This window comes from Amblyomma mixtum, chromosome 2 (genome assembly GCF_055824585.1).
Source record: "Amblyomma mixtum isolate Tamu chromosome 2, ASM5582458v1, whole genome shotgun sequence".
NCBI classification, from domain to species: domain Eukaryota; kingdom Metazoa; phylum Arthropoda; class Arachnida; order Ixodida; family Ixodidae; genus Amblyomma; species Amblyomma mixtum.
This window is the reverse complement of record NC_143013.1, coordinates 254,079,620-254,096,504: the sequence shown is the minus strand read 5'-3', so window position 1 is coordinate 254,096,504 and position 16,885 is coordinate 254,079,620. Positions and strand designations below refer to the sequence as shown.

Here is a 16,885-nt window from a genome sequence, read left to right as displayed (position 1 = left end):
TCAACAGCGGGCTCGGAGTAACGTAAAGTATTCGTGCTAAAAGTTCAGCGCCGCACTCGTTAACACATAGAATGCATCGCCGCTTCTTAATAGCGCTTTTGAATAAAGGTTTGCTTGTGAAGCCAAAAGTAAAAGAACTATCAGTATTCAACGCGTAGGGCTAATTTTTCTCGTCTAAATAGCGCGGTTATCGCACTACCGGTTCTAGCAACAACGGCAACGGAGGAAGAAAAATGGCGCAGTGCGTAAGCGCCGCATGTCGCTCTGGGCGCGTTTCCCGGCGGTTGTTGTCGAACGTTAAAAGGTCTCAAAAGCTAATACTCGCGTCGCGATCGCTTCTTTCCGAGACATACTACTGTCGTGATGAGTGGAACAAACGCATGGATGACCCGCTGCTCCGCAACACGGACATCGACAGGTACTTCGTCGAGCTCAGCAAGAAGTTCGGCACCAAGCTCAAGGCGAGCGCCGTGGATGTGGACATTTACTTGAACAAGGTAACCAGCAAGGACTACGCTGTGGAATTCGAAAACGTGCTCAATCGGCACCGGCGCACGAGGCAGTCGGCCAACACGCTACCGTCAACGCATGCGGCCGCGGTACGGTACTTCCTGGACACCAACCAACACGACGTGCTCATGCGATTGCTGCCGAACCGGCTCGACTACGGCATCTTCCCGGACACGCACACCTTTAACATCTTGATGGACACCTTCATCAAGCTGGCCAATCACCGAGACGCCGTCAAGGTCGCCATAGAGATGATGCTTCAGGAGAACACTGGCAATGATATCAGCAAGCTGCTCGCCCTCTACTCCTGCCACAGTTACCTCCGCGACCCTAAACCGGAGCCCTGGGACCCGAACCCGAAAATACCCGCCGAGGACGAAGACGACGACGAGGAGATATTCGTGCGCGTACCCAAGATCCCGAACCCTTTCTTCGACGACCACTTTGACCTGAACGAGCCCGACCACCTGATAGGCAAGACGCTCATGCTCTTTTGCGGTGGCGTCGACGACCTGCTCCACAGGAGCTACTATCTCGTGGGCTGCGGCCTCTATCAGAAGTGGAATAAGAGTGTCGAGTTTCTTGAAAGTTTGCTGAAGAAGAAGAGCGGCGGTGGAGGCGACTTGCTGACCCGTAGCGCGGTGAAGACCTTCCGCGAAGCCATGGACCGGGAGGACGGTGGACTAGGAGCTGACGACGAATGTCGCAAGAAACTCGCGTCGGCTCTGGCGGGCCTGGAGGATTCGGGAGGCTGCTCGGACGCGGATGCCCACGAGTTGCTGCTGGAAGCGCTGAAGAAGCTGCCCGCGTTGGAGCCGGCAGACATCGAGGAGCAGAAGCGCAACTTCGAGCTGTGGCAGGAGCTGAGACACAAGGCCCTAGAAGAGCAGACACAGCTGTTCTTGCGCGAGAAGACGATCGAGGCTATCAGGGCGCGGAAGAAGGAGCTGCGTGAGAAAGAGGAGCTGCTGTACGCGTTCGAGAACTGGGATCAGCTCGAGATGGAGCTGGCCAATGTGGAGGCCGAGATGGAGGAGCTCGCAGCCAAGGAAGAAGTCGAAGAGGAGTACATTCCGCCCGACATCCGCCAGCCGTTCTCGACGACTTTGAAAAAGTGATCGGCTGCACCTGTGTTTATGTAGATATGGATAGGTGTATTTAATAAAGCGCGGACATGCATACATTCGTGGCTGAAAATAGGCTCATATTTAAACTCTCAGCGGTGCTGGTGCGTCTAGCTATGGAACACAACTATGCAAAAGCACCGAAGTTTGGGCCAGTTGGTATTGATCCATCTTGAAAACCTAGCAGCACGAAAAAACGGGAGCAAGATACGAGAGGACGTATGCTACAGCACGTATACGTCTTGTCGTACTTGTGCCTATTTTGTCCCCGTTTTTTCGAGCTGCTACGTTTTCAAGACGGAACACAACTAACAGGCCGTCAATTTTTTGCTGGCAAACTGACCAGAGAAATTGTCTTGCACAACTCACAAAAAGTGTTCGCAAGTGCCAGAGATATGTGCTTGTTGAGCTTGCTGTTTCATTCCAAGACAAGGTAGCAAATTTTCTCGCTCAGTGACAGAGAAGTGACCGATATAATGGCCTCAGTGGCTCAATCAAACTGATCATTTTGTTTCCCTCTCACATTACTTGCCATCTATGTGAGTTCAGGTGGTGTCAAAACAAAGTGTATGTTAAAAGCACAATATCTCTAATATACACTTGCACATGAGCCAGATCAGTTGTCTCCGAGAAAGAAGCACAAGAGAAAACTCCGAAGAATCGTTGCTCTCCCTTTGGGGAGGGCTAGGCAATCCTGGGCCACATGACCCCAAATGGTCATTGTCACATCACTTTATTGTCATTGGCTAAAGGTTCATACGGTGGTGTTCTATTGCACTTGGTCAGCTAGTGATCATGTGATCCCGGAAGGGTAAAGCCATCTTTATATGCAGTTGTAACCATCAAGGGAAAAAAATGACGCGACCGGAGTTAAATTCAATGTTAAAACGGTCAAAATTGGTCAATGGAACATTTTAAAAGGTGGGAGGAGAACACTCTACCAGATCTATAGTGAACACATGGATGAATTTCCTTGCTTCTTCGCAGAAGTCTCTACAGATTCTGTAAATTCTCTCGCAAGCATGGGCATCAAAAACCGTGCTGAAGTAATACATCAGCATAGGTTGACAAAAACGAAACAGTATAGGGTGAATAAGGTAGTATGTCTAGTGCAATTACCTTGTGTTTCACCGAAGGCTGCTAGCATCTTTTTAAACCAGGATCTTTTTTAGTGAAAGACATCCTCGCCATAGTATTGTCATCAGCAGTGGACAGCTCCTAACTGCCATATGAAACCTGAGCCAAAGGTTTAACGAAAAAGGCGCTAGTTGCGGGGCAGAATCTGAACAGCACTGCTGGCGACCGTATACAGAAAACAGGCGTAGTTTTACATTACGCGAAAGCGTAAGGGCCCCGTTCTGCAGAAAAGTCGCCGTCACCAAAAAATCCGGAGTGGTCGAAAAAGTGGCTGTTCCAAGAGGCAATCAAATATGGCGCCAGCCACACCAGCGACGCGTCGGATCTTCAGCGATCGGAGCAACGCGCCAAGCGCGCTTGCCGTCGGCCGCCGTCTTCCTCCCCATCCTCATATAAACGCGTTTCAGAAGACGACTCGCGTTACTAGCGTCGCCTCTCCTGTTGCTACGCGACAAACACATCGCTGTATCCCCTGACTGTTGTGTTGCGCGTCACGGTTGGCTGGCCACACAGGCACGTTCGTACGGCTTGGCTAAAGCGGAACTTTATATAGTCTTTCACGAACTGATTATGAAAGAGGAAAGAGTCGTGTCTGCCAGAAAAAAATCGCACCACGAAGCACTGGAGATAAGCATATAGTTTTGTTCATTGTAAAGAATCTGGCAGAAGCGCATATATACCACAAGTTCTCAAAACTTTGCTTATAAGACCCCCGGCGCATTAGTTGCGGTGGGTCTTACCACAGCATTTGACACGGTCACGCACCCAACAGTACTGGCTGACCAACGCTGTTCCCACTTCGAGTTATTGATCAATTCGCTCTCGCCCTACCATAAGCTTGCCGTCCCGGTTAGCTCAATTGGTAGAACGACTGCTCCGGTGAAGCGGTGGTCCCGGGTTCGAACCCCAGACCAGGACGAATTTTTCTTTAACTACGAAGTTTCTGAGAAAGCTGTATAGCTTTCCTTTGTAGCCGTATGGCTTCGCTCGGGTGGAATGAGTAATTACTCCTTATTACAAATCTGCTCCACCCTGGGGGATTCCCCTAAACATATGACCATCTACAGGAGACCGGGGCGGGTACACGGATTGTAAACTTCGCGCGGTCGTTCCTGGCGAAGTTTTGAGATTTCGTCCGGCGACTTCGCACTGAAACAACCCAAAGCAATCAACGCAAGAGTCGTGCACTAAGGTGCTATTCTGTCCCCAGTTCTGTTTAATCTGGTGATGCGAAGCATATAGCGGTGAAACTACCGAACCTCGGCTTGACGTCCTACGCAGACGACATTATGCTGCGGGTATAGACACCAAGGAAGCTCATCGAAAAAATGCGTGGACAAACTGGATAGCTGCCTCCCGTTCGTATGCAGCCATCGCAGGAGGAGACGAACTTCCTCCTGGTAGGAGTTCAGGACACGGAAAGAGCCAGTTTCCCTCATGAGGGACGATGAGTGCGGATATTGGGCGTACCGCTCAGCGAGACCGTGGGACCGAAGGAAAAGATACGTCTAGGGTGCCTGGATGCGTGCGCGAGGCACCCTAGATGCGCCATTTCCAACCCGCCTGGCGGCGGCAGCTTCATTTAATTAGGCGCATATCGGCGCTTCGGCGGTGCTGACATGCGCTCTATCAAGACATTGTGCCTCGCCACCCTCGCTTCTAAGGCCTGCTTCTACCTAAACAAGACACACCACAAACAGATACCTCCACGCGTTCGAGCGAGATCGTGAGCGATATGACCGCTCCGTTTCGTCACACTCGGTACGAGGTGTTGGTCCGACCCGCATCGAATGACCCCGACCCGGCCGCACGTGTCAGCGCGGCCAGACAAGAAAGACGATGTGCCCTAACGGCGCAGACTCCTACACTAATCCCAGACCCTTGCCTCCTGGGCTTCCCCGCGGAGCCCAAGTTTCCATCCATAAGGCCCGGCATGGGATACACACTCACCGCATGTGACTGCTAAATGGCTGTTCTAAGAAACCCAGTCACCACGAGCTTCCCGCGGCCGAGCAACGCCGAAGACGCGCAAGATATGATGCCGACGAACATGTGGCCAGAGTAACGTGCAGAGAGTGCAACATGGACGCCCGCCCAACGGTGCAGCACATATTGTGGGACTGCCCTGGCTACAACATCAGAAGCAACACCTAAAAAAAAAAACATGTCACAGCATTCAGCACTTGGACAAGCCGAGCAAGTAAATACCGTTTGGCCCGTCCCAAGGTGCTCTCCCTCTTGGAGTTAGCACGTGAGGCAGGGATTGAAACATGATTTCCCTGTCCATACTCCCTTCTATAGCTCTTTGTGCCAGCTCCATTTAATAAAGATTACTCAACTCATTTTTGAAAATCACGCCGCAGAGAACAAAATGACGGCCGCTTGCGCGCGGCGGTACGAACTTCGGCATGCCATGACGAAGGGAAGACTGTACGTGAAGTTTGACATAAATGGGGTTTAATGTCCAAAAGCAACTCAGGCTATGAGGGAGACCGTAGTGAAGGCCTCCGGAAATTTCGATCACCTGGAGTTCTTTAAAGTGCACTGGCATCTCAGAGTACACGGGCCTCTTGCTCGACGTTTTGACAAGTCCCTCTTGGAGGAGTCGGAGGCTGCCAGGGCGATGGCAACCTGTTCTGCGTGAATTGCTGACTGGGCCTTGAAGGTAAAGGCGTCTACTGTTTCGCCCTTGTGGACGACCGCGGCCGTGTACCATCTCCTGGGGTCTGGGACGGAGGTGTCCACGTAGACGACTCCTGGTTTGTTCCAAAAATGGCGGTACAAGGCTTCCGCCCGCGCCAGGCGCCTGCCATTATGGTCCTCTTTGGACGATAGGCTGTGACTTTAACGAACAGTGACGTTTTAGAGCGACTTCAATTTTCTGTTACTCTCTTTTCTCTTTCTTTTTTTATCCCCTCACTCCTTTCCCCCCCGTGTAGGGTAGAAAACCGATTATTCTTTCGGTTAACCTCCCTGCCTTTCCTCTTCTACATCCTCCTCCTCCTTGGACATATTGGTTGGGAGAGGCCGCACGTGGAGGCCGCGTCTCCAGTGCACGGGAAGGCGGCATCTCTCCTCTGAATTGGATGTGTTGGATCTGAAGTCGGGCTAGAAAGCGGCGACCCGACCCTGTCTTTATGAGACGAGTGGTTGTTGAGGTGGGCCTCCCGAAGCTCCCGGAAAGGTTCACCACCCTCAGTGCCATAAAGTGGCTGGTATTGAGGTAGAGACCTGGAGTTCCAGAGCTCGTTTTATGATTTTGCGGAGGATGACCTCGAGGGCATCCTCCTGGTTCCGCAGGTGGACGCAGGGAGCTGAATACAAGATTCGACTGGTCACGAATGCGTTCGCCAGCCACAAAGCGTCTTTGCATCATAACCCACCGCGCTTGTTGGAAACCCGGCGGTGGTGGTGAAAAACATTTATGGAAAATTAAGTTTTTTACAGAAAGGTGATTGGGGTAGGACCTTATTGGCCCTTTCCCCTTACAATACTGGGTGGAGCCCCTATTCCGGTGTCCCATTGGCAAGCAACGCCGCCCGCGTCCGTTGAACCAAAGCCTTTTGACTCTTTAGGTCCTGACAGCCGAGCAGGGCCGCCTCCCAGTCCTCTCTGGTGGGGTTGGGGTTGGGGGGGATAGATGGGTTTTGATTGACACGCCCAAACCATGTGGAAGGTGTCAGCCACCTCCCCACAGAACTGGCACGCGCCATCAAAGGATGTATTGAAATGTTTAAGCACCGCCGGGCACAGCATAGTGTTAGTAAGAATTTTGATGAGGAGGCGCTCGTCAGCGCGATCCAGACCCTTACAAAGGGCCGGGTAGCGCCGGTGCTCCTCCTTATAGTAATCGGTGATTTGTTTCCGGCGGATCATGCGGCCCACCTGGTCCTCCACCTGCCGGAGCTTGGCGGGTGTTGTGTCGCAGCGTCGCTGGTTGTGTATGAAGAGTCCGAGGGCTCTGATTTCCTTGGATTCGTGAATGGGACCGCTTTGCAAGGAGACATTGATATGGGTCGAGCATGTGCGCGAGGGGAGCAGAATTCCGATTTCTGCAGGGAGCATTGCAGACCACAGTCTCGGGCATAGCTGTGCACTATGCTGATAGCCGTTTGCAGGCTGGTCTCCATGTCCCCCTGGCGTCCTTGCATAACCCAGAGGGCGATGCCGTCGGCGGCAGCGCGTGCTGGACCCCTTCGACCGCACCGAGCAGGGCAGGTAGGCGCATCATGACAATGTTGAATAGCAGAGGGGACAGCACCGCGCCTTGTGGAGTCCCCGTCGTGCCGATCTTTTGGTCCTGTATTCGGATGTAGGACAGTCTGTCCGTGAGAAATTGTTTCACGTAATTGAAGGTATTGGTGCCGCAGTGAGTTTGACTAAAATGTGTGAGTATGATCGTGATCGAGTTATACGTTGTCGAACGCTCCTTACAGGTCGAGCGCGACGACAATTTTGCCGTTTTTGGGGTGTGTGATGGGGTTCAAGACTTCGCGGTCGAGTTGGAGGAGGACATCCTGTGCGGATATATGCGGCCGAAGTTCGAACATGGTGTCCGCAATGGTGTTTGTTGTGTTGTTCGAGGTACTCAGACAGCCGATCCCGCACAGGTGAGAGAGATGGGGCGGAGGTTGTCCGTGTCGATCTGTTTCCCGGCCTTCGGGATGAAGGTGACGAGGGCCATCTTCCAGTCAACGGGGAGGGGGTTGCCCCCGTCCAGATCGCATTGATGGCACTGGCACGTTGAACCAGGAAGATTTGCCAAAAGTTTTGACGGTGACCTTGTGACGGCGACGGTGACCTTGTCCCGGCCCGGCGTGGTGCCCCTCTTCATTTTGGCCAGACTGGCCCGCAAATCGTGAAGCTGGAAAGGATTGGCCAACTCCTAGTTTTCCCTGCCTGCGTAGGAGTAGGCCGATCTGCGGGCGTCCTGAGTTGTGCACAGGTAGCGATCCCGGAGCGCCTGTGCCAACTGTGTTGTATATTTCCTTGGAATGAGTGCATGGTTTTGTGTAGTTGCTTCTGCGTTTCTGTGCGGGTCTGTGTTGGGTTGATAGGGCTCGGAAGAGCTGCCACGTGTTGCGGCTCGACATCTGCTTCGCCGCCGTGTTGCCACGGTCCATCCAGTTGGAGTCCGCGAGTTGGGCCGCGTACTCTGCCTGTCGGGTGAGGTCCTCAATGTGCGCTTTGAGCTTCTTGTCGTGTTTCTGGCGCTTCCAGCGGCTCGTGACGCCCCGGCGAGCTTCTCAGAGGTGGAGGAGGTGGTTGTCCACGTCCGTGACCACCTCTGTGAGCTGTATCTGCTTCTCGTGGGAGCGAAGGTGCCATATGACTGACCGGGACCAGTTCGTATAGCCCTGCTCTGTGATTTCGTGTTGGCGTCGGATGGGAAATTTTGGCGAAAGATGGCCAAATTGGGGATGCGTGCTGTGTGGTGGGGCGCTTTAGGGGGCGTGTACAAACAGTGGTGTTGAGGATGCAGTGGTCGCTGCCGAGGGCATCCTCGGTGTTAACTCAGTCTGCGTCTTATGTTGCGAGTGAAGGTGAGGTAAGGGCATGTGTCTCGGGTCACCGAGTTGCCTGCGCGGTTAGGACATACCGGGTCGGTGTGGAGGGTGAGGCACATTGTGGACGCCAACTTCGCCAGCATGAGTCCGCGCACTTCCTCCTTACGATAGCCCCATAGCTGGCTAGGGGCGTTGAAGTCGCCCACAATCAGCAGGGGGTGGCGACCCGCCTCTTTAGCGCACGGCTAAAGAGGTCCGCGAAGGTCACTCGCTTCAGCTTCGGGGAGCAGTATACATTAAGTACGTGCAGGGGAGGATCCGATCGGCGAAGGGGAAGAATCCTTACCATGGTGTACGAGTACGGTATGTTGAGATCAAGGTCGATTTTGGTGGTTGTGTACGACTTGTGTACGAGGAGACACGACGAGGGGTCTCCCTGGAACGTCGCATAGTTAGTCAACTTGGCCGCCGCTCCTGGAGGGCGATCACGGCAGGCAAAGCCTCGAAAGTTTCTAAGCAGAGGCGCAGGTTAGCGCGTTTATGCCGAGCCTTGAAGCCTCTACAACACCATTGCGTTACGGTTACCAATTTGTGTGTTTTCGGAGTAGGAGAACACTTGTTAGGCCGTCCCTCCATCATTAGGATTGGAGGTGAGAGTCGGGGGCTGATGGGACTCCGGCCCAGAGTCAGCACCGGGAGGGGGTGCTGGGCTGGAGTCCTCCAATTCCGCGCCTCTGGGATTGCAGATAATTGTGCATGGTGAAGGGCTCGGATCCCCTCGAACCACCGGAATTGCAGGAAGCTAAATATACGCACCTCTGCCGCGAATATTTCGCACTTCACGAACTTTATTCAAAGAGCAAAAAACCCGCAATAAAGTTACCGCAATTACGACATGCACGCCATTCTTGCGCGCGATTGGAGACTGCAGCTCGCAGAGCATTTCTCGCGCGCGTACCTCAAGCGGCTTAAAATTATTTAAAGTAATTAATATGAATCAAAGAATACCCACGTTTACCTACGGCAGCCGCAAACATACTGTGCCAGTTTAACAGCCGCAAGCATTCCTCGGTTACGTCTTAGCTCAAGTTAGCAGGGACACGTACCTTGTCCATCGCGCAGGGACGGAGCAAGGACATCAGTAGAGGGGTGGCGCAAAGAGAAGTTGGAGTGGGAGGGGGCGCAAGGTTTTCATACAAATTTTATCTGATCTGACTAGTGAGAGGGCCGCATACGGGCTGCATTATCAGGAAACCATCTGCTCGTCGGGGTCTCAAAAAGTGCTCGTCAAATTACGTGTCGCCCGGCATATTTCTGCCGCCACCCCACGCTCCCCCTTGGCGCCGTCACTGCCATCGCGCCAGAGAACTAAATGGCACTGATTTGGGTCCTAATCACAAGTACATTCAAGAAAAAATCACGCTGCCGCGGTGGCTCAGTGGTTATGGTGCTCGGCTGCTGACCCGAAAGACGCGGGTTCGATCCCGGCCGCGGCGGTTGAATTTCGATGGTGGCTAAATTCTAGAGGCCCGTGTACTGTGCAATGTCAGTGCCGATTCACACGACGGTCCGTTCGCCCGCGGCCCGCGCACTACGATGGCGGCCGACAGCGCGCCCCTCAATGTGCTGACGCATGAACACGTAGTGCGCGGGCCGCGGGTGACCGTCGTGTGAATCGGCCTTTAAAGAACCCCAGGTGGTCGAAATTTCCGAAGCCCTTCACTACGGCGTCTCTCATATAGCCTCAGTCGCTTTGGGACGTTAAACCCCATCAGCGGCGCTGACCCCATAAACCAAACCAAACCAAGAAAAAATCAAGATAAACTTCACCATTGAAGTAATTCTTCAGCGCAGTGTGTTAAACTGGATGCCGAACAGTCTTTATACGCTGCACTTATCGCTAAGCGCCAAATATTCATGGACTGATATGTGTGAGAAGGCGTAAGTGGAACGTGTGATAGGCGTGCCCGCGTCACCATGCATCCTGTCGGGTTGATCTCGGACGCGGGTCCATCGCTAGCTGGCTCCGTCCAAAAGCGATAGTGAGGGCAAGCGGCGACGCTCGTATTACCCAGCCTCGATAAGGAAAGCCGTCCGCGGGGAGGGCAACAAGCAAAAATGCGCCCCGAGGGCAGGACGACCACCGAGCAGACGGCGGAGAGCGAGGCAGCAGCGGTCGGACGAGTCTGTTGCGTCGATCGCCCAGAGGCCTCGTCGCAGGCAGACCGCAAAACAGCGCTGCCGCTTCTTTCCGTGCTTCGCTTCGACATTGGTGACAACAGGCACCACTATGGCGACTGAAAACGACAGGGCCGTCTTGGAAGCTGTCTTCAACCCGCTGTTCTCGGAGTTTGGATTCTCGACCGACGCGGATGACGACGAGGCTGCCCAGACCGAAAACAGCGCTCAAGGTCAGACGATGGCGAGATCAAGCTAACGCGTCGCGATCAACCACACATGCAGTGACTTCGTTAAAAAACACTCGGTAGGAAGGAACTGAACGAAATGAGATGCCTCTGATGAAACCAGCTGTGCAGCGTGATGAAAAATAAGGCCGGCCTTCGCGCGCTCTTTGGCAGGCTGTTTGAACTTGCGACGCGGGCCACCATTGAAGTTGCGTAATGTGATTGGTGCGCAGCTTTGATCAAACTAGCAAAAATTTGCTACACGCGGAGAAGGTAGAAACGCGTGTAAGCGCACAAAAACGTGAGACTTTCATGCATGCGATCCGCCGGCACATGGTTAAAACAAAACAAAAAAAATTCCTAGCGCGACACGGTACCATTCATGGCTTATTTCGCCAGGCATGCGCGCCAACTTTAAAAATCTATGTGGAGCGATTAACTAGCACGCATATCCTTGCACCGCATGGGTCCCAGTCGACTTTTACAGCATCTGTCTGTCCTAGAAATGTGCAAGAAGAACCTTTTAAAACAACTCAACCGACACCGGTTGTATATTTTTACATTGATTTGGGTCAAACATCTCCATTGCTAGATGTATGCGCTAGGAACAACATTTACCAAGTTTTGGAGCAGTGAGTAAAATAGATGGCTACACAATTTGCTGCAGTGGACGTTTCCATCTTATAAGCCTGGCGATGCATGTTGTATATGGCAAAAGCACGCGCCCCGTATCATGTGCGTGCATTGTTCTGAGATCAGTAATTATTATCCATGCAAAACTAATAAACTATATATACTTCAATATAATGAACGGACAGCTTGTTTTACATATGGCGTGGTTCTTGAAGCATTTGTGGATTATGTACAGCGTCACCAGTGTGATGTAGTCCTACGTCTGTGCGCCCATTACAGTGTTTTTGGCTACCAAGGGTGGGGAAATTAATACATACGTCCAGTAATAGAAGCGGGCTGCTTTGCTCCTATCAGTAAACAGGCCCTCAAAATGTGTAAGTTGCAGTGTGCAACTTAAAATTCCTGCTCACTAAGTCACACATGGCTGACACATGAAAACTTGACCCTTTACTGCCCAGTGTCGCGGATTCGCTACATACCGTTTTCACGCCGTGTGCTATTACAACATGGAGCTTATATACAAAGTTTGATGGCAACATCTTCTCGGTAGCCCGTGCTCTCCAGTCAAAATGTTTGGAGTCACTGCGAGCAATGCTGTGTAAAGAAAAAGGGTGCGTGAATGAGGGACTTCCAGCTGGCGCCCAGCAATTCTTCGTCTCACATTTTTGGACAAATGTTGTGTGAAAAATATGAAAACATTTGATAGATGAAAAATTGTTTACTGTCATGGGGACTTCCAGTTAATTGGCTCGAGGTTTTCGGTTTATTCTTTGACGCAACTCGTACTAGCTACACAAAATGTACAAAATGCTACCCAGTTTCATCGGTGCGAACAGTATTTTGATGCTGGCTTTTGAACTTATAGGTACGTTAGCTAGCACGACATAGAGGCAAATTTTTTGTTTTTATTTGATTCCTTTACATTTGGGCATCAAAGGGTTAAGAAGTTCGAAAACAACAAAGGAAAACTTTTAATGAAGCTAGTACAAATAAAAAGAAGAATGAGAAAGTAAGTGACCAGCTTTATTCGAAAAGGCATCGTAAATTAAGAACCTCCTCCGCAGCTCGAACTTGTTTGGTCAGAAGAGCACCAAGTCAGCCAAAACATCTGGTACTTTTTCGACACATATGGTAGGTACGAAGCTCTGAATCCTTTGCGAGCTGCCATAAACCTTTGTAGTATGCAGTAGAGTAAACCACCACGCTGAGAGGCAGCATGAAAGTCTTTTGTCAAAACAGGCCACCGGTACATCAAAATCTCTTAGTGAGGGGACGTTACAAGAGTTCCACTGCACTGCCCAGCAAAACTGGTGGTTGCATTCCTAGGCAGAAAAGGAATACGCTGATAAGCCTCTGAGAGTACTATACAACCCTCTTACAGGAGCAGCACTTGTACGACATCCCCCTGCCAGCGTACTTCTGGAACACTGCCCTACCAAACTCGGCAACTTCATGGAATGGGCTCAAGTAACATATTTCAATGAGGTACCCTTTTTACACCGAAAACCGAGTAGGCGAGTCCCTGCGAGGTAAACCACGAGAAAACTTCCTCTTTGCCTTGATGCTAACCATGGAGGCGGGCGCTCGTTAATGTGCTGCGGTCACATAACCAAGACGAAACGGCTCTTGTGAGCAGCACATTTATTGATGTCATTCCATTTTTAAGGAGGGCGAAATGCCTGAAAGGATTTTCATTGCCATTTTTTTTTTTTTCACTGCGGCAAGCAGTTATATAAATTCTGGCTGGAACTGAAAAAAGAAAAAAAAGATTGTTTTTTAAGGAAACGAAATGGAACTGTAAACCTGTCTCAGTTATTGGTGCATACCTCAACTGCGCTGTGAGGGAAAGGACGATGGAGGGAGTGAAAGATGGAAGAGAGAAAGAAGAGGGGCCATAGTAGATGGCTCCGGAATAATTTCTACACCACTTGGAGTTTTTTGGAGTGCACTGACATCGCACAGCACACAGGCACCTTTGGTGTCCACTTCCATCGAAACGAGGCCGCCACGGCCAGGTTCGAACCCGGGTACTCTAGCTCACTAGCCAACCGCCCTCACCACTGAGCCACGTACCGCAGCGGGTGGCACTGAAAAGTCACTCGTCATCAAAAGCTTCAATAGGGATGAAAGGCGTCATAACACGAAAGGGTCAATAATAGTCGTGTGAAGTGCAAACTACTCACTTCGTGTTGCGTAGCTGAGCGGTCATGAACACATATTCATTCTCAAATAAAGCAAAGAGCCCCCATCTTTTCTTTCTTCAAAAAGGCGTACATTTGATTTGGCATTGCTCTGCGATGTATTCCAGATGACGGAACAACGAACAAGGTTAAGGAGCTTGAAGTTGAAGGTGTGCAGGCAGCCGAGAAAGGCGACATCGACCGTGCCATCGAGATCTTCACCGAGGTGATTCGGCTGGTGCCGAACAGGGCTTCTGGCTACAACAATCGGGCACAGGCACTACGCATCAAGGGACAAGTTGAACGTAAGACGCTAGCCGGACTCACCATCGGTGCAGCGCTATTAATGTTTCTGCTCCGGTATAACGAAAAGACTGTATTCTGATTCCGTATTAACGCAATAGCGTTAAGGCTTCGTTCTTCAGAAAATCCGGTGTTAGCTTTGTGAGAGAAAGATCGCTCTAGGAACAACCTAGGCGGGCCACGTAGGTCGCGTGACCTTGTGGTGGCATCACTACCTGCCACCAGATTTTGTTTCGCCTACTCTTTGCAGCTAGCGACACCCAGTCTGCCCCGCGTTAGCTGTTCGTTATTAGAGATTTAGCATAGCAGGATCCGCTGCCATCATCCGCTTCCGCGGAGACCCAGCACTGCCGGCGCAGTGACAGGCGCATGCATGCCTGCAGGCCATCTGCGAATGCGCAGATAGCTGCCCGCGTAAGCGAATCATGGATTGCGCTCTAAAGCTCTCTAATGGCCTAAGTCGAAGGGCCGAAAAACCAAAATAGAATGGAATCAGAACAGTCATTGCATTATACTGGCCTAAAGCACTTCCTGGCGATGGGATAAATGTGAAAGTCCCATGGGGCCAAAATACGCTTCTCATAAAATTCTCCCACTAGCTGGAAAAAAGTGACGTCCCTTCTGGTAAACGAATCAACAGCTTCTAATGCTATTGCACTGCCAACATGATGTAACAACGTGTCCCTGCGAATTTCTGTCCCTGGCATATGCCCCTTGCAAGCAAACTGCCATAAATATTGCTTTGCATGAGATGTTTTCTAACAGCACTCACGCCGCGAAAATCGCCTGCAACTTATGCGATGGCACAACAGGAGGTACAATTAGATTGCCCACTTTGGCAAGCCTGGAATAAGTCCAACAGATAAGGTAAACTAAATAGACAGCATTGGCATGGACCTAGAACAAAATCTTAACGGCAAAAAATTACTTTCATTGATTTGGTGGCACTTTATCACTTCTTTGTCTCACACGTGCCTGGCTCTGTGATGCAGGTGCATTGGAAGACCTTAACAATGCCATCAATCTGGGCCACAGCAGCAAACATGCTGCAGCGCAAGCCTTTTGCCAAAGGGGACTCATCCATCGGCTCAGGGAACACGACCAAGAGGCTGAAGCAGACTTCAAGGAGGCTGCTAAACTGGGGAGCCAGTTTGCCAAGAATCAGCTGGTCCAGATGAACCCCTACGCAGCTCTCTGCAACCGCATGCTTGGTCAGATGTTTGCCAAGATCAGGCAGGGTGAAGACGACTCCAGATAAATGACATTCCGTGAAAGTACCTGCATTAGTCTAAGCCAACAGCTTGTGCTTAAGTCTCGCAGCCAAGCAATCAGTGATTGTAGTCCTGCTTGACTGTTTCTTCATGTTTTGTATCACAGCATTAGGAAATTCAAGTTTTTGATCATTCTGTTTTTAGGAGGCGCCCAGAAACAGACAGACGATTTGTTTTCCAAAACAATAATTTTTTACTATCTTCAGTGCATGGAAATAAAAAAAAATTTACAGCGCAAAACACAGAGCAAAAGAGATCATGTCCAGCTAGCATTAAGTTGAGACTGCTCCAGGGACTGCATTCTGGAAGTGTCTACTTCAATCTGCACCAAATGGTTGGAGCCCCATATGCAGAGGTTACAGCTACGTGACAGCATCTGACTCATCTCTCCAGTTACATCACCTTGGCCGAAGCTGCACCTGCCATTGGTCACTAATAGGACAATTTTTGTGCGAAATTTTGCAAATGTGGTTTTTCACACAACATTGCTCAGGGCAAGATGGGCACCATGAGTTTCCAGCTGAAACAAAGCAAGAAGACTAGTTTTTTTGTTTTGTTTTATTCACCCGAAATACACTTCAGCATTCCATCCACACCTTTAGCGCCTCTTCTGCTGCCTTCACAATTCTTTTATACGGAACTCTGCCATCTTCTCTTGGACAACATTGCTTTTAGGAACGTGCACTTGCGGAGTTTTGCATGTCCCCTATTATAGCTCAAAAGTGAATATTACAAAAAATCGTGCTGTAAACAGTTACAATTTATATTAAAGCATTCAAAAACTCATAAAGCTGGCTGTGTTTGATTTAAAGGTGGTGGAAGCATCTATGCAATTAATTCGATTCGAGAGAATGGTGACGATGCTTGCCATTTCTGAAGTAAAAGAATGCAATCAGTTTAAGCCATGCCCATTTGGGCATAAACGCTTAATGGACACTTCCAGAATGCAGGCTCAGATGAAGTACGAAAGATAAATATGCTTGGAAGACATTAAGCACAAAACAGCAAGAAATGTTAACATGTGCATCACAAAGCTTGAAGAGTGAAAACTTAACACTGAACTGGAAGTACAAGCTGAGAAAATGTCAACACTCTTGCTGTAGCAAATAAAAATGACTTGCATGATGTGCTAATGCTACATGAATATGTGATGATGCAAATGAACAACCATAAACTTACGCTCTGCAACATGCACACTTGCTTCACAGCATGACAGATGACATCTTCACGCTTAGTGGACTTGAACAGTGTAAAGCTTAGCAGCTGGCTTAGGAGAGCATGAGTAGATGTCAACTTGGCTTCGACCGCTTTGCTAGGCGTTCATAGAAAGAAAAAAAGGAAACATTTTGTTCAGCAACAATGAATCGTGTCGGAGGCAAACACTAAGTGCACACTTTGATCTTTTTTGTTTAGCGCTGTTTTCAATCACTGACGCCGGTTCAAACCCTGACAACTTCCTATATGACACTGCAGCTCACCTGATGCTTCACTATGGTCATCAGCTTCCCTGCTGTGCTTGCCACCAATTGCTTCCCCAGGGGTGTCGGTGCTGTTAAAAAGAAAAATAAATAAATACTCTGCTGGGTATTCACAAACTGGCCTTTGACAAAATTTAAGAAGGTTCATAAGCAACGTGCATTAAACTGTGCCTCAAAAAAGATATTTTGTACCAAACCTACAGGCAAAAAAAAAAATGAAAACTATGGCATGGAAATGACAAAAAGTCCTGAACGCTTCAGGAAATAACAGTGCTATCCTACCGGAAACATTGCTGACAAATGCCCAACCAGACCAGCCAGCAAGCCAGCTAGGCAG

General features: G+C 50.3%; 2 protein-coding genes across 2 annotated transcripts; both read left to right on the top strand.

Annotated features, from left to right (window-relative positions):
* Positions 1–95: 95 nt before the first annotated feature.
* LOC149363561 (uncharacterized) lies at positions 96–1,693 on the top strand. Its single transcript, XM_089573551.1, has one exon. It carries the CDS (start codon positions 234–236, stop codon positions 1,626–1,628), a length of 1,395 nt encoding a protein of 464 aa, XP_089429677.1. The 5' UTR covers positions 96–233; the 3' UTR covers positions 1,629–1,693.
* An 8,617-nt stretch (positions 1,694–10,310) lies between these two features.
* Positions 10,311–16,199, top strand: LOC149363560 (tetratricopeptide repeat protein 36). The gene is made up of 3 exons (XM_089573550.1): positions 10,311–10,689; positions 13,625–13,801; positions 14,792–16,199. Exons 1-3 carry the CDS (start codon positions 10,569–10,571, stop codon positions 15,055–15,057), a joined length of 564 nt encoding a protein of 187 aa, XP_089429676.1. The 5' UTR covers positions 10,311–10,568; the 3' UTR covers positions 15,058–16,199.
* Positions 16,200–16,885: the final 686 nt, after the last annotated feature.